This window comes from Phocoena phocoena, chromosome 3, assembly GCF_963924675.1.
Source record: "Phocoena phocoena chromosome 3, mPhoPho1.1, whole genome shotgun sequence".
Lineage (NCBI taxonomy): Eukaryota > Metazoa > Chordata > Mammalia > Artiodactyla > Phocoenidae > Phocoena > Phocoena phocoena.
Window position 1 is genome coordinate 26,918,131 of NC_089221.1, and position 22,183 is coordinate 26,940,313.

The 22,183-nt window shown below is 39.3% G+C and overlaps 1 protein-coding gene across 1 annotated transcript in view; it reads right to left on the reverse strand.

Moving 5' to 3' along the window:
- ZFR (zinc finger RNA binding protein) overlaps positions 1-21,050 on the reverse strand; it is a 74,163-nt gene extending 53,113 nt beyond the window's left edge. The window contains exons 1-4 of the mRNA XM_065875477.1: positions 21,014-21,050; positions 20,618-20,717; positions 2,605-2,887; positions 741-885 (exon numbers count right to left, since the gene is read on the reverse strand). Of these exons, the coding sequence (XP_065731549.1) occupies positions 741-885; positions 2,605-2,887; positions 20,618-20,717; positions 21,014-21,050 (565 nt within the window). The remainder of the gene's footprint in view (positions 1-740; positions 886-2,604; positions 2,888-20,617; positions 20,718-21,013) is intronic.
- Between the last annotated feature and the right edge of the window lie 1,133 nt (positions 21,051-22,183).

Below are 22,183 nucleotides of genomic sequence, written 5' to 3' on the forward strand. Positions count from 1 at the left end.
TTTTTCAGAACTAAGAGAGCTTTGCTTTAAAAGTTCTCAATTAAATATGAAAAAAACCCATCTTTTAAAAGACTACAAATATGTAGGCTTCTTTGCAAACAAAATACTTCCTGCATTCCAACCATTAATACATACTGTAGTATCAGTGGCTGGTAACGGAACCAACTGTCATTACAGATCAGAGAAAGATGAGTTAAAAGTATGGGTCCACAGGAATTCCCTGGCAGTCGGAGTGGTTAAGACTCTGAGCTTTCACTGCTGAGGGCTCGGATTCAATCCTTGGTTGGGGAACTATTAATCCCCCAAGCTGCACGGCACAGCCAAAAAAAAAAAAGGGTCCACAAGATGGAAACCATACTAGGGCCTCCACTAGTTACAAAGGCAGTCAGCAGTTATGTCTGGGCATTTCAGACAACGAGAAGAAGGTGGCCAGAAGTTATTGCCACAACTTCTTTTGTACAGCTTATTTCAACAGGAAAAGAACTATAATCTGAAGAACAGATATGAAATACACTTCCAGGAAGGAAGGACATGATTATGAATTGCCTCCAAGATCTTCTCTCTTTGGGACTCAAAGGCATTCTTGTGAAAAAAGAGAAGGACGTGGTTAGAACCTGCCCCTCAAGGTAATATAACACAATGAGTTTAGATGGATTCAAAAGCATATTTTCGTTAAAAAACACCTTGAATAATATGTTTCAATAGTGTACAATGAAAGGGCATATGTTAATAAAACCCACCTGTCTGATAGTAGGTCTCAGCAACAGAAGGCTGAGGCTGGGCGGCAGCAGCTACAGCAGCTGCAGTTGCTGTTGGTTGTTGGTAGTACTGCTTACTATCATAAGCTACAGCAGGAGCTGTGGATCTTACATATGAGTACGAGTCCTAAAGAAAGAGAATGAAAGAAAATCTTGCTATGAGTGAAGTGGCAGACGGAAAAAACCCTTTATCTTTACTATATTAAAAACGCAATAAAAGAAAACAAAAGCCTAAATATGTATGAACAGAGACAGAAGATTCAATACAAAGGGCATTCATTTTGGACTTCATCAAATAAGGTCAAAACCATTTTAAGCAGTATGCTTAACTTTTACAATCGGAAAAATCATCAAAATTTTAAAATAAGCATTATTTTTTTAAAAAATTAATTTTATTAAAAAATTGCTTGGCGGATCTGCCTTAAAGATGGATGCCACAGTAAAGAACACCTGGGTGTTCTAAGCTCTGTGACTGTTCCAGCTTTCTTTTCATTCTTCCTTATTTACTACTATTCATTAACATAATGATGAGTAGGAGCTTCCAGGTGGAGGAAAGGGGAACAGAGGTTCCAAGGGAAAGGAACGCTAAATATAAATCTCCAAGGCAATGAAGATCACGGTGAGCTGGGTGAATTCTGGCACTGCATATAGTGAGGAGAACTGGGGAGGTACACCTGAGGTATGCAGGAGGAAAGGCAGAAAGAGTTGGCAGGGCCCAGAAAATGATGGGCTTCATACATCCTATCAAAACCAATAAAATTTATTATATTCTGTCTCTGGACAAAATGAAAACAATCACACATGTTAAAGTAATCCTGAGTTTAGTAACCTACTAAATATTAATAGCAAATACTAATAATGCCGATTCATGTCAGTTTCTTAGTTAACAAAATAAATCCCCGTATTTTAGAAAGAATATTTAAAAACCAGGCAAAGTCCAGAAGGACCAAAGTTTAAAAAACAGATCCTAAAAGCAAACAAACAAAAAATGGGATAAAGGATTCAGACCAAATTTAATTAAATAAGCAGGTAGTAATTTAGTGTCATATCAGACATAAAGAGAATTATATTACCATAAACAGACTTAGATCTTTATGTCCCTATAAACCTAACAAGAAGCAATTAGATGAATTAAGAGCAGGATCAATTTCTATTACAAACTAAGAAAGAACACCTTGAGGGAAGAATGTACATTTAGGCAATAGAATTTCCACCCTTGATAAGTTTCAAGAAGACACTATGTAATTTGTCCTATTCAGCTGAGGCTCATGGTTCTCAAAATAGGAGACACAGGGGTGTCCCAAGTGGATAAATAATGCCATAGTACCAACAAGAGGCAGAAGACCCTAAAATAAATAAAAATTTTAAAAAAGGGGCAAAAGACCCTATATGTCTTAACTTTTCTCAAAAACTTGTAATAAAATTAAAATACTTAACCAGTAATTAATGTATCTTTTTTTTTTTTTTTTTTTTTGGCCACGCCATGTGGCATGTGCGACCTTAGTTCCCTGACCAGGGATCGAACCTGCGCCCCCTGCAGTGGAAGCGCAGAGTCTTAACCACTGGACTGCCAGGGAAGTCCCAATTACTGTATTTTTTTAATTAAAGCAAACATATATATAGAGTGGAGTGCAATGCACTGGGGGATTATTAATATAAAACTCACCGCAAGGAAACTTAATGCTTGGAGTATGCCCCCAAATTATAGGAATACACACTCACTTTTCTGTATCATTAGAGGTATATTTTGGAAGACCCAAATTTGAGAAGCATTGGCTTGGACATTACATTAAATACTGAAGCCACTGAACCTATATGTTAAGGCTAATGAAAGTAGTTTTCTTACCTGGTAGTTTTGTGTAGTAGCTGGGGGTGGTGGTGGAGGTGCTTCTTGTTGCCTCTGTGTGTAACCATAGTCAGTCGCTGTGTGTGCAGTGGGGTACCCTCCATATGCAGCAGCTGTTGCAGCAGCTGCAACAGCTACTGGAGCAGGCCTGGCAACTGCAACTGTGGCGGCTGCTGGTGCATAGGCAGCAGTAACTGTGTGAGCAGCTACTGGAGCCTGATGGACAGTGTAGCTAGCAACCGTAGTTGGATGAGAGTAGGCTACACCCGAAGCTGGCTGCTGGCTATATTGTGGAGTAGAAGAATAAACATAATACAATTTAATTTTTAAAATCTAGGAGTTTAATCAACTTAAATCAAAAGCACATTTCCCAATAATTTAATCATGGACTACAAAAGAACAGGTATTTGAGCTTAATAAACCACCTAACCAACACCCTATTTTTTATTGTTGCATAATTTTCATTCCTTAATCTGAATAAATTAGATAGTCACACATATGTTTCAGATCAAAGATCATATCACAAAGCAGGGAGGACAAACTGGGATAAGAAGTATAAGGAAGAAAGAAAAAAACTGATCAACCTAGGAACTTAAAAAAGTATTTGTTATATGTATAGTTCTTTATTATGTACTATAGTTTAAAAAAAATCTCTACAAGGAAATCATATCAAGAAAAATATTGTATTCTAACTCCAATTATGGAAAACATTTAAGGTAGAAACTATTACCGAGATGACTTAAATACTTCTGATGCTGTAAGGCAGTGGTTCTCAGCTAGGGGAGATTTTGCCCTCCAGGAGATATCTGGCCATGTCTGGAGATATTTTTGATGGTTAAACTGCGGAGGAGGTGGTGATGTGTGCTACTGGTATTTAGTGGGTAGAGGCCAGTGATGCTGTTACATAAAGGACAGCTATCCACAACAAAGAATTATCCAAAGAATGTCAACAGTGCTGAGGTTGAGAAATCCTGCTCTAAGGTACAGAATTTACAATGGAATATCTATTATTTTAGATAAATTTTCCAGGTTTCAGGCAGCAATTCATTATACACATTTCTTTTTCTCTTAAAAAGTAGCACATGTTGCAAAAGGAGACCTAAGTCAGATGCTTTGCAATCATAACATTTAAACCTCAGAGAGACAAAAACAGTTCCTAAAACTGTAAATCAAATGAATCTTCAGCTAAAGTTAAAATAACATTTACTTTAATTTTTAAATTGAGAGCCTATATCACATAAAACCAGGCCCACAAATGTTAGCAAATGAAAACGTTTTTGTTTTAGGTTCTCTTGAGTAAGTAATACATTCACAATCACACTTGCTAAAGCTATATTACCAAGGCAGAAAAATGCCTTCTCAAAAAAAGGAGAGCCCCAACAGTTATTTACCTGACCATAAGTTTTTTTGGTTTTTTTTTTTGCGTTACGCGGGCCTCTCACTGTTGTGGCCTCTCCCGTTGCGGAGCACAGGCTCCGGACGCGCAGGCTCAGCGGCCATGGCTCACGGGCCCAGCCGCTCCGCGGCATGTGGGATCTTCCCAGACCGGGGCACGAACCCGTGTCCCCTGCATCGGCAGGCGGACTCTCAACCACTGCGCCACCAGGGAAGCCCTGACCATAAGTTTTAATATGAGCCAACAGTTAAGAATAGCTAAGAAAATACCTGACGTAAGCTGAAGCTGCACTAATAAACTAGAGTGTTTGATTCATGGGTTATAGTACAGGGTATTCTTCACTGGTATGCACAATAGCAAAAAAAAATATGGCACAGAATTAAAATCTGGGGCCATCATATTTTAACTGTATTATGGAAAACACTGATAATTAGGATGTGTTCAAAGGGAATCAATATGAAGTTTATAAGTATGGGTATTATTTCACATAAAAGTAGAGGACCTAGGGACATTCAGTCTAGAAAAAGTGACCTTGGAAGATATGATAGCTGCCTTCTAATAGAAGAGACTTACTCCATGCTGCTCCAGAGAACAGAACTAGAACCAATGGATGGAAGGGTGGCAGATTTCAGCCCAATATGAAAAAGAAAAAAAAACAAAAACTTAGAACAGAGTCCAAAGAAACTCTTATAATTTCTATTTGGATGAGGTTTTCCACATTTTGATACTAAAATTAGCTAACATTTCCTACATATATGCCAATTATAAGACAGGAAAAGGGAAGTTTAAACGGTCATAGTGGGAAATTGGTTGGGCATTGACATTTTCTATGGATAATTCCACGTCCTTAAGAAAAATTCCAATAACATATACTTCTTCAAAATTCCTAGAACTGAGAAAAAGAATTATGTTTAAAATATAAATACACCAGTTCTGTGAAACTTGTATTTAACATTTACTGATAAGATTTCCCACGTAGAGGCTACATGGTTATGTAAAATTCAGACAGTCTTGAATTCCTATACTGTTTCCATTCATCCCACTGCTCTTTATCTGTTCACATTTCATGGTCCCCAAAACATGTCCTATAGGACAAAAAACAAAAGTTGGCATAGAATAGGAATGTCAAGTACACTAGGCAGGCAATTTGACTTATACTGCCACTGATCTTTTTTTTTTTTTCTTTGCGGTACGTGGGCCTCTCACTGCTGTGGCCTCTCCTGTTGCGGAGCACAGGCTCCAGACGTGCAGGCTCAGCGGCCATGGCTCACGGGCCCAGCCGCTCCGTGGCATGTGGGATCTTCCTGGACCAGGGCACGAACCCGTGTCCCCTGCATTGGCAGGCGGACTGTCAACCTCTGCGCCACCAGGGAAGCCTGCCACTGATCTTTAAAAGTCCATGCGACTCAGGAAGGGATGACCTTGTGCTCTGGTTTATGCCTATTGCCCCAGCGTAATTATTAATAGTATTCTCACTCTCCTATGTGTCTCAGTTTGAACAATAAATTTTATAGTCACCCTTCCCAGGAATCATACAAAAAGATGCCAGTGCATTTAGCAATTACCATAGACATCCCTAGGGCTGTCTAGCCTAACTTGCTCTGTAGAGCCAGGTCCCTAACCATCATCTGGGCTGGAACCACATGCTCCACCAAAGCATCATGAAGAATGATGATCCAGTCCCAGTTCCCAGGGGGTCAAGGGCTAGGGCAGCTGACTACTATTCAGAATAAAGATTCTCTGATTTGTTATCTTAGACCCATCTGGGAAATTCTCTTCCAATTTCAAATACCTTTAGGAAAACTGCCTTTCACATGACACAGATGACTAGACTGGACTATAGCCGTTCAATTAAGTATCAAGTAGCTAAGTCTAAATAAGTAAATTAATTTTTAAAAATTCAGGTCAAGTTCAAATTAGCTTACATAAAAATTAGTCTTAAGTTGAAACAGTTCAAATCAAAGTTTTTGCCTAGTCTGGGGTGTGAGAATAAAAGGTGTTAAATTATATCCCTACATAAAATGTAAGACTTTTAACTATCTTTAAATGATTTCTTAAATAGGGAATTCCCTGGAGGTCCAGTGGTTAGGACTCTGTGCTCTCACTGCCAAGGGCCTCAGTTCAACCCCTGGTTGGGGAACTAAAATCCCACAAGCCGTGTGGCCAAAAATAAATAAATAAATAATTAAAAAAAAACTTAAATAGAACAGGACATAAAATCCCAAATCTTGTGCCATAAAAAATAATTTGTGAAATATGAGAAGATTTTCATTTACTAAGCATCCAGTAGAGCAGAAGCTTTTACTTAGGTGGCAATATCCTTTGTGAATAAATTAAATCTAATCAGCTTCAGTCAGTTTTAAACTGGGACAAATTAAATAATTATGAAACAAACATATAAAAACAACACGGGTAAGAAAGTTTAAGAAACAATCAGACAGGGACTTCCCTGGTGGCGCAGTGGTTAAGAATCCACCTGCCAGGCTTCCCTGGTGGTGCAGTGGTTGAGAGTCTGCCTGCCGATGCAGGGAACACGGGTTCATGCCCCGGTCTGGGAAGATCCCACATGCTGCAGAGCAGCTAGGCCCGTGAGCCATGGCCGCTGAGCCTGCACGTCCGGAGCCTGTGCTCCGCAACAGGAGAGGCCACAACAGTGAGAGGCCCGCATACCACAAAAAAGAATCCACCTGCCAATGCAGGGGACACGGGTTTGAGCCCTGGTCCAGGAAGATCCCACATGCCATGGAGCAACTAAGCCTGTGTGCCACAACTACTGAGCCTGCACTCTAGAGCCCGCAAGCCACAAATACTGAGCCCACATGGTGCAACTACTGAAGCCCGCATGCCTAGAGCCTGTGCTCTGCAACAAGAGAAGCCACCGCAATGAGAAGCCTGTGTACCGCAATGAAGAGCAGCCCCCACTCGCCACAACTACAGAAAGCCGGTGCAGCAACGAAGATGCAATGCCACCAAAAATAAACAAACAAACAAACAAAAAGATACCAAAAAGAAACAATCAGACATAAAATGGAAGGGTATTTCTCTTGGCGGTGGGGGGCGGGGGGTGGAGAGTATTTAGGAAATTATTAATATTGAAGAGTAAAAACATCCTTCATATTTCTGAACTTAAGCTGGAGGTTAATGGTCTGCTCCCTACTTGCTTACCAAAAAGTGAAGCCAGCCAGAAGCCTTACCGAAATAAACAGCCAGCTAAAATCACCAGATGTTTAAAGAAAACCTACTATAAACTGCAAAAGAAATAAGAATGATCCCATGGAAAATGGATATCTCAAAGCAACAGATAAGAATTTTAAAAATCTCTAATTTGTATCCATAAAACAAGAATTTTACACTAGTTAGAAGATAAAGTTGAAGGACATGGACAAGATAAAGACAAAAGAAAAGAGAAAGGATAAATATAGCAGGTCTAATATTCCAACAAAAAGGAATTCTAGAGTAAAGAAAAAAAGCAGATAGAAGAAATTAAGAAATTTCCCACTCTTGAAGGGAGGCCCGCATTTTCAAATTCAAATATCTACAGAGTATAAAACAGAAATGAAAGAACAACACTGAGAGACATATACTGATAGCATTTCATAACACAAGACAAAGAAAAAGATCCTTTAAATCTCCGGAGAGAAGAAAAACAGATCACCTACATACAAGTAAATGAAAATCAGACTTACTGATAACACCAGTGGCTGGAGGACAATAGGGTAATGTCTTCAAAATTCAAGGGAAAATGATTATCAATGTAGAATTCTGCACCCAGTTAAACTATTAACACAGAATAATGATTCTGACATTCAAGGTCTGAAGGAGTTTACCTCCCACATGCCTTTTCTTAGGAAGCTACATGAAAATGTACTTCAGCAAAAAATAAAACAAGAAAGATATCATGGGATCCTACAAACAGTGGATTCAAACTCAGGAGACAGATAAAAGCCCAGGTCGGCAGCTACGCAGCAGGCCCAGAAAGGCAGTAAGTTTATGAGACTGAAATCAAAGGAAGGACAGAAGCCTCCAGGAGAAGGATGTCTAGGAAAACAGATGACTGGACAATGGACAGTAGACTAAGAGCCTGGGAAAATCTCATGATATAATCAAGGCACCAAGAAGATTTGTGTGAAAAAAGGGTAATGAAAGACTTCAGGAAATATGAAACTGCTCAAGAAAAGTCATGATCTCAGCTGAGCAATTAGTAGGGTGTAAAAAAGGAAAAATCTGTTTGAAATTGACCCTGCAAAGATTCTCTATTAAGTGATACAGGGTTGTAAAAATGGAATACATGAGGAATTCTAATCCTAGAACAGTACTTGGCTCCAGAGTAAATACTATTTACAGTCATAATAATGAAACAGTTTTCTGCTTTAAGGTTTTAGAATCAACCTAAATCACGGAAGATAAACTATGATTACAGAACACAATGTAAGTGTTATCACAAGGAAAACAAGAGCTGAGTTGGGGGATGGGGAGGAGAAAGAGGGAAAGTAAAGCACAAGGGTTTCAAGATTCTTAGAGTACCAAGATACTGTCTACCTTTGATGGAACTAGAATTGGTGTGTATTGTTTGAAGTAACAGAAATAGTCATATCACTGAATCTGGGAGGAGAAATGAGAAGCATGAGAGAGTATGTATGAAATCCTAACCATGATTGTAAGAAATCAAACTATAATGCATAAAGTTGATAAATTAAGACATTAAAAAGCAGCATACTATTTAGTGATATGGAGGTTAGAAATAAAACCAAAATGCGTTAAAGGTGGGGAACTGGGAGGCAGGGAGAAGGAAAATAAGGGGCTGTTGTTTTCATTCAGCCCTTCTATACTATTTTTAATTAATTAATGCATTACTCTGGGAGTAATGAAAGATAAGCAGAAAGATATCAGAATAGAATTCTCAAGCTGGCAACTTCAATGACCAACAAACCAACCCTGAATTTAAATACTCCTTTCTAGTTATCCCAACACAACTCTAATATCTACATTTCTGGCCTCAACCCTAATCTATATCCAACTTCAGGCCCATCTTTAAGTGCTTTTGAATTCCATTAATATGACCTGGCTTCATACTACACTACTAAATTTATAGTCACTACTGAAATTAAAATAACTTATGTGTACAAATGACTCATCCGCATAAGCGGCATCCTACACCTCTGTTAGTTTCTATACAACAGTGGTTCTCAAAATGTGATGCAAGGACCGCTGAGGGTCCCTAAGACCGTTTCAGAGGGCTCAGGAGGTTGGTTCTCCCTTTTCAATTACAGATTGCCTGCATATATTTTAATCCGAACAATTTACTTCAACAGACAATGCAGAAGCAGGTATGAGAATCCAACCATCTTAATTGAGATATTAAAAAGATTTGTTTGCTTCCCTGGTGGCGCAGTGGTTGAGTCCACCTGCCTATGCAGGGGACACGGGTTCGTGCCCCGGTCTGGGAAGATCCCACATGCCACGGAGCAGCTAGGCACGTAAGCTGTGGCCGCTGAGCCTGCGCGTCCAGAGCCTGTGTGTCTGGAGCCTGTGCTCCACAACGGGAGAGGCCACAACAGTGAGAGGCCCGCGTACCACAAAAAAACAAAAAACAAAAAAAAACCATTTGTAGAAATGTTAAACAATGCTTCTCATCTTACTACTTTTTCAGTGGTTGGAATATAGTTATTTTTCATAAAGATATTTCTGGTTAGCATGTAGTGGTATTTTTACTATTTTAAAACAATTTAATAAATATTTTTAAAATTTCTAAAATAGTATTATATAATCCGCATAAGCAAAAGCTTTTGGGGGTTTTTAGTAATTAGAGGTTAGAAGGGTCCCCAACCTAAAAGTTTGAGAACCACCATTTTACGATACAGAACATTAACTTAGAGTCTGTAATGGTATTCACCATTCATTTTCCTGCTCTTTACTTACTGCCCCTTTAAGCAAAATGTTTCCTTCTATCTTATGACATGGAAACAGTACTTGTTCTCTGGTAAAATGAGCACTGAAAAAGTGGCCAGAGCCCCAAGTCTGCTGCCTACAACTGTGTAATAGTCTTATCTAGGGCTCCAAATCTCCTCCCAGTTTACCTGGTGTGCTGCTGTACAAATATTTTCTATGTTAGCAGAGACATCAAAGGCATAGGGAAGTAATGGCTTAGAATTTTGGAACTCCCACACAAAACTAACAGAAGGTGAATTAGGAAAAAGCTCACTTCCCCCTTTAAGGGAGAACTGTAAGGAAACTTTCCTGTCTCAGCCTTGGCTCCAAGTAAAAGAGAGAAGCCTCTCCTGATAATTCTTAACAAAAAGCCAGCACTCCTCTACTTTGGGCTCTGGAATTCACATTAGCTGACCAGGAAAACTAACTACTTGGTTTGGCATTTATTTATTTCCTTCCAGGTACCACAAAATGCTCATTCCTCTCTAATGCTACCATGTTCCAAAAAAGAGGAGATCTCAATCAAAAATCACAAACAAAACCCATACGGAAACAAGATACTAGGAGCAAGAGTTTGGAAAAAAAAAAAAGACTACAAGTATTAGTATTGGATACGAAATATAAAATAAGTACACTTAAAGAGACTATGAAAACCAAGACCAAGAACTAAGAGTTCAATCAAAAACAACCAGATGAATTAAAAAAAAAAAAAACAGAATTTCCAGAAATGAAATACAGTATATAAAAATTATAATCAGACACTCAGAAAGGCATTACATAACTGATTAGACATAGCTGGCAAAAAAAAATCTATAAAAATTACTCAGAAGGCACACAAAGAGATCAAAGATATTAAAGAGGTTAAAAGACCAGGAGAAAAGAATAAAAAATAGTAACTTACAACTCATTGGAGTTGCAAATGAAGAAAAAGGGAGAGAGGAAACATCTAAATAGAATGTCTGATATAACAATCCTCAGATCCAGGAGCCCCCAACTAACCCTAAGTAGGATTAAATAAGGAATTCTCACCAAGACGCATCTGAGTGAAACTGTAAACACCAAAGAGAGAGAAGCACAAGTAGCTTGAGGAAAAAAAATCCCTAGAAACTAAGTGATGACTTCTCAAGAATGAGAAGGGTGAAATGAAGATATTTTGAGATTAAAAAAGAGAGAAAAACCAAAAAAACATTGTTATCAGTAGACCCACATTAAAGGACATTCTCAAAGATTTACTTTAGGAAGAATGAAAATGATCTCAGAGGGAATGAATATTAAATAATAATAAAAAAGTGGTAAATACGAAGGCAAATTTAAATACTCACTAGCTATATAAAACAATAATTTTGTTCAACAACGGTTGTGGGGTTAAGAACATCTGAAATATAGTACAACAAAAGCACAAAAATCAGGAGTGGACTGACCAAAGTTAAACATTTTAAGTCCTGGTATTGTTTAGGAGAATAAAGGTGATGATTAACTTTAGACTAAGTGAAATATGCTAAATTTCTAAAGGAACCACTATAGGACAAATGCGGAATGTTTCATTTCTGAAAGGCCATGAGGGAAACAAGTCTCAGGCAAGAAAATGTAGGCAGCTCCTGTCACTTACATTATTATTATTTTTTTTTTTCACTTACATTATTAAATGTGCTTTTTCTCCCCTGGAAAACATACTTTGTTTCAATTTTGCATAAAATGGTAAAGTAACTGATAAAACTTTTTTTTCTGTCTTTCTCTTGGCACACAAAACAAAATTTAACCTTTCCATTAGTCCAAATTTAATGCTCAACATTGCTGGACTTTTCTAGGTCAAATTATGGCATTTTACGTATCTACAAAATCACTGACAAATTTATCTTTACATTTAGTATTTTATAATGTTGAGAATGATGCAAAATTAAACTTTCTCATGGAATAATCCCAAAGACAAACCACCTTTAAATATTCCCTAAACTTGTTATTGTAATGTCATGCTCCCATTAACCTTCACAGTGCTATTAAAACAATAACTGCATCATTGTAGAATTTTAGAAGAAATTTAAATTCAGGCTCTATTTTCTTCTTAAAAACTAGAACAAATAAAATAACTAATCCTAAAATTTCTACCAACTCTTTAGATGGGTAGACTACAAGGGAGGGAGGGTGGTTAAATATCATATGAAAACCGTTGACAGTTTTCTTGACATCTTTTAACTCTCAACATACCAGGAGAAATATCATTTGGGTCCATTGGACCTCTTCCATTTTCTGTATTTTTGAGGTCATTTGACAATTTACATAAGAATAAGGGATAATGAAAATACTATTAGAAAATTTTAAATACAGAGTACAATAAACCCAAATTTTTATTCCACATATACACAAAATGCACCATGTTCTCTGAACATAACTGCTCATCAACTTTCATGCATGAACATGGAACATGTCCATCCCATAAATGCTAATTCCACATTTCAAATATTTTTCTAATAAGTTCTAACCTACCATTACTTTTGGTTCATCTTCCTGCATCTGAATTGTCAAAATGCAATGCTTAAAAAAGTTTTGAAATGTTTTATGGCTCATATTTTGTTGAAGAGAGATGGTCATCTACTTTGCTCCATAACTGTAAAACATTATCAGTTTTTTGCTTTGGAATGATCTAAAGAATCTTTTAAATTCTACACCATCTATTTCCTTCCAACTACCTTTGTATACATATCTGCCTTAAGCATCTGTCCACTAATGAACCATATCGAGTAAATTTTGGTTCACAAACATCACAAAACATGAAAGATTTCTGCCACATATACTTTTAGCAAAATGGGATGTTCTGGAACTTGTCACAGAATATTACATAATGAAGTCCTTCCTGTTAACTAGATGAGAATACCTTACTTTCCTTTTTTATCCTTATAAATATATTTTTCACTCACTGATTCTTCAGTTTGAAAAAAATCATCTAGGACATTGTATCTATAGACTTAGGCTGAGATTTTGCTTATACAATCAATTTCACCATTATCATTTGTCTAGAGTGGTGCTATTTTTGTATTTATCTTATTTAGCTAAGAGTTGTCAAATATCGTCTTGTGTTAACTTTCTTCTCTTTGCCAGTATGAACAGAGAATTAGTAATTCTGACTCCTCAACTGTGTTGAAGGAAAGCTAAAAGCCAACTATTAAAGACAGCATCTCTCCTTTCTTTCATACCTTCTTGAAAGTCAATGCAATACTTTAGACAATGCAACATCCTCCAATTATTTCACTATTTTACTATCCTTTTAGGTCAGTGGTCCCCAACGTTTTTGGCACCAGGGACTGGTTTCGTGTAAGACAATTTTTCCAAGGACGGGAGGGGGTGGTTCAGGCACAGTATCTTTTCCCAGAAATAAAAAATGAATTAAAAATTTTATTTTCATTTAATCGATCTTCAAAAACGGTGCTTCCGAATACTTTAAGCCCATTTAACCTCTAGGACCCTCAAGAATTTATCTGTGGATAAACAACTGTATAGCACAGGGAACTACATTCAATATCCTGGGATAAACCATAACGGAAAAGAATGTATACATGTGTATAATTGAGCCGCTTTGCTATACAGCAGAAATTCACATAACACTGTAAATCAACTACACGTCAACAACAGCAACAAAAAAATTTATCTGAATACCAAATTCGACTACAAGACCTATCTTAGGCAAAATTTTATGCTTGTCTTTCTGTAGCTCCAAACGATCAGATTCTAGTTTTTCTATACTGGCTGCCCATGAAAATTATACCGAAGATCTTGCTAACTATCAGTCCTTTATCCAGCCTCTCTAAAACCCTAACATTGCTGATTACTCCATCTTCTTTTGGTTTTTATGAACACTACATTCTCCCAGCTCTCTGCCCACCCCGACCCTGTCTCAGTATTTGCTTCTTTCTTTGGCCCTACTTTAAACACAAATGTCCCCCAAGTTTGTAACCGTGGCTTTGTTCTATTTTTTTTTCCCACTCATTCAAAAAATGTTTACTAAATGTTTGATGTATGTATGACAGGCACTGTACTTTCTCTGGTTTCATCCATGCTCACACCTATAACGGTGGATCACCACCATATGGATGATATTCGGATTTACACTACGACCCTTATCCCTCTTCTGAGCTCCATTTCCAAATGTCTACTGAATATAATATTAACATTGATGGAGATATATGTATGGAGGGGCTATTCTGAGCACTTTACAAATTTTATCTCATTGAATTCTCAAATCACAATGGAGACTGTAGAGGCCTCCAGGGATGCTGATAGTGTTGTTTTTTTGATTGGGTGCTGGTTATACAGGTATGTCCAGCTTATGACATTTCATCAAGCTATATTCTTAATATATGTGCAGTTCTTTTTATATATACCATACTTCGACGGAGAATTTTTTTTAAATTTCAATCCTATGAGGTAATTATTAGTATTATCTCTAATTTATAGATGAAGAAACTCAAGTACCAAAGGACTGTGTGCCCAATGTCACATGACAAATAGTAGAGGGATCCTGGATTCAGCTCAGCTAGCCTGATTTCAGAACCCACCAACTATCAACCATACCAAGAATTTAATTTAGGTAATTCCCTGGCTGTCCAGTGGTTAGGACTCAGCGCTTTCACAGCTGAGGGCTAGGGTTCAATCCCTGGTCTGGGAACTAAGATCCCACATGCCACACAGCGCAGCCAGCGGGGAGGAGTTGGGGGTGGATTTAATTCATTCCTATCTTGGCTCAACACATTTTGTCTAAAATGACCTTCCCTCCCTCCATTTTCAGAATTAAAGACCATGAAGCCTACCTCAAACTCCATAGTCAGAATCCTCCAATTCCCCATTTTAGTATTTCATTAAAACTCAGTTATGATCGCTATCATGGCATAGTTACCTGGAGGTATACCTGCCCCTACCCTCATCCCCCAGGAGTGTAAACTCCTTGAAAGCAGGGACTATGCATACTGTAAGTTACTCCCTATGAACATATTTTAATATATATATTATTACATGAGGAGACTAATACTAAAACAACAAAAAAGCCCAGTGTTCTTTGCTTCATTAATTCGCCTTCTGTAAGGATGAATTAAGAGCTGCACTGCACACAGCTTTCACAAAACACTAAGAAATGTTATCCTCGGAACAACGACCCTAATTCTGATAGAGTGATGCCAAGGACAATGTTGTTGGCGCACTCCTCACCTTTAATCTCATTCTAGTAATTCTAACATACTTTGTCAATTACTACATTTATAAGCCCAAGGACTGTCTTCTGATTATCCTGATGGTGTACTTCTGAATAATAATTTGGTTGATTTGCTTTTTTTTGACAAATACCTCTACTTAAACAGCTATATATTCTAATCCAACTGCCCATAAGATACATCTATTTCTGGGCTATTTTAAGCCAATGATCTATTTGTCTATCCCTCTACCAATACCACATTTTCCTGTTTAATAACATCTTTTGGTCCCTGCTAATACAAGACCTTCCTTATGATCTTACAAGATTGTCATGACTACTTTTGGACAAATACTCTCTTCACTATCAACATGAGAACTCCTTTATCAAGTTACCCCAAAAAGCCTGTTGTGATTTTTATTGCAATTACATTAAACATATAGACTACTTAGGAGAAAATCGACAACTAGATAGTATTGATTTTTTTTCACTGCATGAACACAGCCCATCTTCAATTATCTGTCTTATTTTATGTCCTTTATAGCCTACTGTATTTTTTTCTTAAAGTGTTTTGTATATCTCATTAGTTTTATTTCTACTTAATAGATTCTGTGGCTATATAAAAAGGACTTATTTGAAATTTGATAATCTAATTAATTCAACATTGCTGAAACAGGAGTGATCTTAGATCCAGAAAATTTGAACTTATTATTTCTCATATTAGTCTGTTGATTATAATCATGTTGCCTGCAAACAATTAAAAACTTGGAGGTCCCTATTAAACTGACACTGAAACCGAGGCCTCCAATTGATACTCAAGTACCTACTTTTAAAACATTTGAGATTATGAAGCTCTATATATTAAGTGTATGATAGCCATCAACTATGGAGAGCTTTTAAAACCCTTTTAGTATTATTATACAAATCTCTATAGAAAACTAGCATTGGTAAAATGCCTATTGAAAATCAAGCACTAGGCTAGGAAGGTTTATATTTAATAACTTCGCCTCAAAGCAAGTTAGTTGAGGAAACTGAGTTGTAGAAAGATTAGGTGACTTGCATAAGTGTCTAAAGAGCTAGAGCTGAGATTCAAATCCAAAGCCTTTTCATTATAGTATACTGTGAGGCACGTTATAAAAACACAGTCAAGCATACACCTTAAGCATTCTATACAGGGCTATTCTCCCTCATTCTACTCTTAAGGCTATTAATAACATATACAGGATATATCATCATTGTAAAAGCACTAATCCTTCTGGAAAGAAAATTTTCATTATTTCAAGTTCATTCATGCAATATGAATCCTAAGATCTCTGATTCAACAACGGAGGAGCTGATATAATTAGCAGTTGCAGTAATTTTTTTTTTGGTAGAGCCAGTAAATTTCCATCACTAAGATCGGTTTCAAAAACCTGTTCACCTGGTTTTCTCACCATCTCAGTTAGTGATTACTTCTTTCTACCTTACTAGTGTCACTTTTATTCTTTCCTTCAAGATACAATATTCTTAACTCTACATTCAAATAAAAAGCAAAAAAGAGGAGGAAAATTCACTGGCCAATCAACCTACCCAAGTTATCTTAGTGATGTGAAAAGATACTTATCCTTTAGGAACAGATGTCCTAAAGACATCTCAAGAATCACTAGATGAGATGCCTTCTTTTGACTAACAGATGCTTAATTTAAGCTAATGTCCAGACAACAGTCGAAATCCACTTAAACATTTATTATTTAACAACATTTGCTGAGATCCTAAGAATATGGGGGCAATTGTTTTGTACCTTTATACAATCATTACTCTATAAAGTTTCTGAACTCAATTAATTCTAGATATTAAAAGGGTAAAAAAAAGTTGGCGAATGATTATTTTAAATAGCTAACTTTATTGAAGGTAGAATAACATTCAGATACCAATGATACACTAAGAGCTACAGATAGAACAAAGAAAATTAGTTTAAGCACAAGCTAAACATTTAGGTTATGCAGGTTAACAGACAAGCATCTTGAGTAGATAGAAAGGTGACAAGAAAGATATGACCAAGGCTTTGCTAAAGAATACAAGAAACTAGCTGTTTAAAACTCTCCAAGAAAAAGTTATGTCCTATTCATAGTGGGATATAATGGGATTACTTTAGTTTATATTACATATACATAGCATATTTGTTTATGCCACAAATCCCCTTCAAAAACTGAAGAACTCCTATGAGAACTTCTGTAAAACTGCCAATGAAGGAGACAAAAAAACTCATTTGATCCTATGATAGTTAATTAGAAAGTTTTTTCCACTGAGAATTATCTTTCTCACATTCTTTGCTACCCTAAGTTCTTACAACTGTTGAAATCATTTTTTTCAAGATTTATTATAAAATTAATGTCTGTCTAAAAGTTTTTAAGTATATCTTCTCAAACAAAAAAGGTACTCTACTGAAGTAGGTACCTATCTAACCAAGTTCCCTTTCTGCCATGAAGCCATTCCTGTTTTTTCATCATGCTTGAGATCTGCCTTGTCCTACACACCCCAAATTAACATTCTACCAGAAATATATACTTATAAACACAATAATTAATACTTAAAACCTTTCTGATTTTGTCACTGCCAAGGGGAAAAAAGCACATGAAAGGTAAGAAAATGAAAAGATTACATTTGCAATAGTGGCAAATGGCACCAATAGGTTTATTTACTAGCCTTAAAAAAATAAAGAAGCAGGAAGAAAAGCAATCAGTAGCTGATGGAACGTGTAGCACAAAGACTGAATAAATGCTTACCACAAAAATATTTAATATGTATTATACAAAAGAAAAACCTGGTTTATCTAAAGGTTATTAGTAGTAGAACTTATAAGAGATCTTAACAACATCTCTTAAAGAACTTTGATACTTAGTATGCCATTATAAATCTCAAATATTAACAAGCAAAAAGAAAGTCTAAATTTAAAATAAATTTAATCAAATACCTCACATAGTGGTAACCAAGAAAACTAAGAACTGGAATTAAATCTAGACTTAGAATAGTTACTCTCAGTTATCTGCACTCAACGACAGGTGAAGCAACTATTCACATAATCTACAGGTAAATGTTTAAGATCTCCTTAAGTTTACATCCTCCAAAAAAAATTCTTTTTTGCAAAGTAAGCCTTGGTCTTCCATGTCTCAAAGTTACATTTTAATGATTTCTAGACAGGAAGAAAGATGAGCACCATCACTGCATTTTTTGCATATGCTTTTATTATTAATGCTATTTGTTCATCTTCCTTGAACCAAGGTATCAGCATTACTGGACCTGATTTCTTTCCATTAAAAACAAACAATTCTATATAGTATGTTATATACAAGGACAGAGCAACTTAACAATTAGTTTTGCCAATACATGCATAAATAAGTAATGTCAAAAGACTAGTCTTTTCTCATTAGACACACATATTAACAAGCAATTTAATACTTTGGATTGCTGTTACAGTTTACTGAAACTTTATAAGATTCAAAGCCAAAGAAAAACTAGGTACAGAAATTCTGTAATAGCTTCCTATACTGGGATAAAATACATACATGCAAATATTTGATCAAAAAATGATTATCTTTAAATTGGCATTTCCTCCCCTCATTTCTATCTATAGGTTTGCATTCGAAAAAATATTTCAAAACTGCCACAAAGAATAAACCCACTACATTTTCAGTAAACAGTTAATAATCCAACAAATCTATCACTCTGCCCACAGTAACAGAAAAATACTGTGTAAAACAATTAAAACTTAAATGGTTAAATACAGCCTTGTGTAGGACACACAGTACTTGCTAGCAGTAGATTTACAGCACAGTGCTGATTAGCTGTATCTTGTTTCCCAGAAAAAGAAAATGGCTTGATTTTTCTCTCCACGAAAATTATTTGCTCTTTATTAAAGTGGCTCGGACTTTGTTAGTTGTTTAATTATCACAATTTGTAAGTAAAGAATTTTTTAAAAGTTTGAAAAGCCCCAAGATCATGCCCCAATAATTTGTCATCTCAGTTCTTTTTCTGGAAATAAGCTTCAAGGTAAGAGAGACTTGTAAAACAATGCCACATGCGTTCAACGCATTTGACAATTAGTAGAATATTAATTTCATCAATAAAACACATTTACACATTTTAATATCTCTTAAAAATCAATGGGGTCTTAAGCATTGAGTCATATTTTAACTGGTGGTGATTTTTTCAGTGATACATAAAATAATGATACCCTTCCTTTATAATAAATGCTATCTTATAATTCCATGAAATATGGCAACTCTGTTCCTCAGAATTACACGTTTTAACCAAAAAAGATAGCCCAATTTTACAGATGAGAAAAATGAAAGACCAAATAAGAGATGTCCCCAACGTCATTAAAATCCGGAGCAAAAAAGACTGGAACCCAGGTCTTCTGGTTCCCAGTGATGTCCTTTCCATTAGACAACCCGCCGCCTTAAGTGAATGAGGTGAGAAAACTACCTAGGTTTATTAACCAATAGCTAATTTACCTAGTACACAGATATCTAATATAATCTCTCTATAAAAAGCTGATCACTTAGGAGCCCTGAACGCTTACGGCCTGAGTCTAAAGAGACTGTCTCAGACTGACTCAAAAGTAACAACAACAGAATCTAGTGTTTTTCTTTCTTTTGATAAGATATATAACGAACTACAGAAACTTCAGAAATTAGAGCTTCCCTTAGGTAAGAGATTTCATAGGGTGCATTTCACGGCACCTCACTTGCACTTTTCATTTCCCTGGAGGGGAAAGACCCGCCAAGGGAAATTACTGGCCCACCTGGAGCCTAAACGCAACAGCTAGAACAAAGCTGTGGACTCATTTATCAGCACTAGAAACTTCGCACATCTCTTCCAGCCTACCAGCTACACAATTCACAGGTGGTTGGTGTGTTTACCTCTCTCCTTGAAGGGAGAACTAAAGGAACCAAACGAATGCGATGACACCCACAGTCTGTGTGCGGGGATCGGGTGGAAGGCCAGGGGAGACCACGGGACGCAGGAGAAGGCACCCAAGAAAACAACACGTTATCTGGGCTCGGGGGGCCGGAGCACCGGGCGAGGACCGGTGCCCGGGCGGCGGCGCGACTCCGCACTCCCCGAAAGGTACCCTCGCCCACCGTCTCTTTCCCCAAGTGGGAGGGATATCGGAGGTGGGGACCGGCCCGGCGGGGGCGGGGACCGGAGGCACCGCAGGGGCCGCGGCCTCGGCTCCCTCCCTCCCAGCCCGGCGGGGGTGGCGGCTCGGCTCAGAGGCCGCGGGAGGCCATTTTAGCTGCGGGGCCGCCAAAGGCCCGGGAGGCCCTCCGCCTCACCGTCTCCCGCTCCCGCCCCCACCGGGGCCGCTGCCCGCCCCGGGCCAGGCGAGGCCGCGGGGCTCGGCCTGCCGCCGGCAGGCGCTCGGAGAGGGGGGGGCACGGGGGGGCGGCGGGCGTGTGGGCGTCGTGTCGGCGGGATCCGGGCGGAGGGGCGAGCAGGGGGAGAGGAGAGAGAGGGCGGGGAGCCGTTACCTATACTGGGCCGCAGCCGCCGCCGCCGCCGCCCCGCTGTGGGTGAATCCAAAGTAGTTGCCGGTCGCCATTTTGGCATCTTCCCCCAGCCGGCTGGGCACTGCGACGGGCACGGAGAGTCGGGTCCCATGGCGGGAGGAGAAGCGCGGAGGGGCAAAGACGCCGAGGGAGGGAAGGGGAGAGAGAGAGAGAGGCTCCGTGAGAAGCCGCCCTCGCCGGGCCGGGCCGCGGCCGCGCCGCCACCCCCTCCCGCCTCGCACTCCCTCACTCACTCGCACGCCCGGGTGGCGGCCGCCGCCTCCTCCCCAGAGCCTGCCCCAACCCCCCGCGCCTCCCCGCCGCCCCGGGCCGGGGAAGGGGCCACGCGGGGACCCCGACGGGGCACATTATACTCACCATAGGTGAAAGAAACTACAGGGCATATGGGAATCATGGGCTCGGGCTGCTGCTGCTGAACTCTGAACTCTCACCCGCTGCCTCCCTCCTCTGCCCCGCTCCTCCTCAGCGGAGAACAGACCGCCGCCTCCCGCCGCACTGCGCAGGCGCCCCCGCGCTCGGCACCCTGGGAGCTGTAGTCCCGCCGCCTTCGCGGCTCCGACGGGCGCGTGCCGGGCCTCGGCTGAGGCGGGCCTGGGGCGCCCTCCGGGGAAGGCGGGCTTGGTCTCCTCCGCGTTGGTGGCGAAGGCGAGACGAGCCGCGCCGGCCGGGAGGGGGAGTCGGGGAGAGTGACCCGAGAGAGTGACGTCTACCAGCCTTTTCTTCTTACTTTTCACTTCTTTCACTTTTGCGTGTGCATTTGTTCTCTCCCTTTTGCCCTTCTCCATCGTGCACTTTTCACCAGGACTTGAGCTGGACTAATTTGGATTTTTCCTTATTTCTCGCATGCCCGGTTCTTGTCCTTAGCCTTTAAAGTGGAGAAGGAAAGACGGGGAGAAGAGAAAGAGAAAAAGAACGGCAGGTGTGCTATTGCGTTGGACACCCCTTCCGAGCACTTCTCTTCTGGTCCCTTCTCCCACCCGCACCCACCGCTTGATTCCTACAGCGTGTACGGAGCCCTCACAAAGCGTCAGGCCCTCTTCTGGGTGCTGGAGATAGAGCAGTGAGCAAAACAAAGTCCCTGTTCACACGGAATTTACCTTCTGGGAAAGGGGAGGGTGGGCGGCAGGAGGTTCAGACAATAGCCAAATAAATACGATGTCGGCTTGTGACTGCAGCTTGAAGAATAAAGCGTGGTAAAGAAGTTAGAGAGCGAGAGAGGTGCTACTTTATGTAGGGCGTGGTTAGTGCAGCCACGGGTAGAGTTGTGAAGGTGAGGGGGCAAACCTAGTTGACAGTCGGGGGGAAAAGACAGAAAATGGAGGGTCCTAAGGCAGGCGTGCTCAAGAACAGCGAGGAAGTTAGACTGACTGGAGTCGAGTGACGGGGAGTCCAGATCACAGAAGTCCTTGGTAAGAGTGGTGAATCTTTCATGGTAAGGACAGAAGGATACTCTCCCCACCGTGCAGCCGTGTCTTTGTTCCCTCTGCTTTCTCACTGTTGTGTCTTTACTTTCCCTGTGCATTTTCA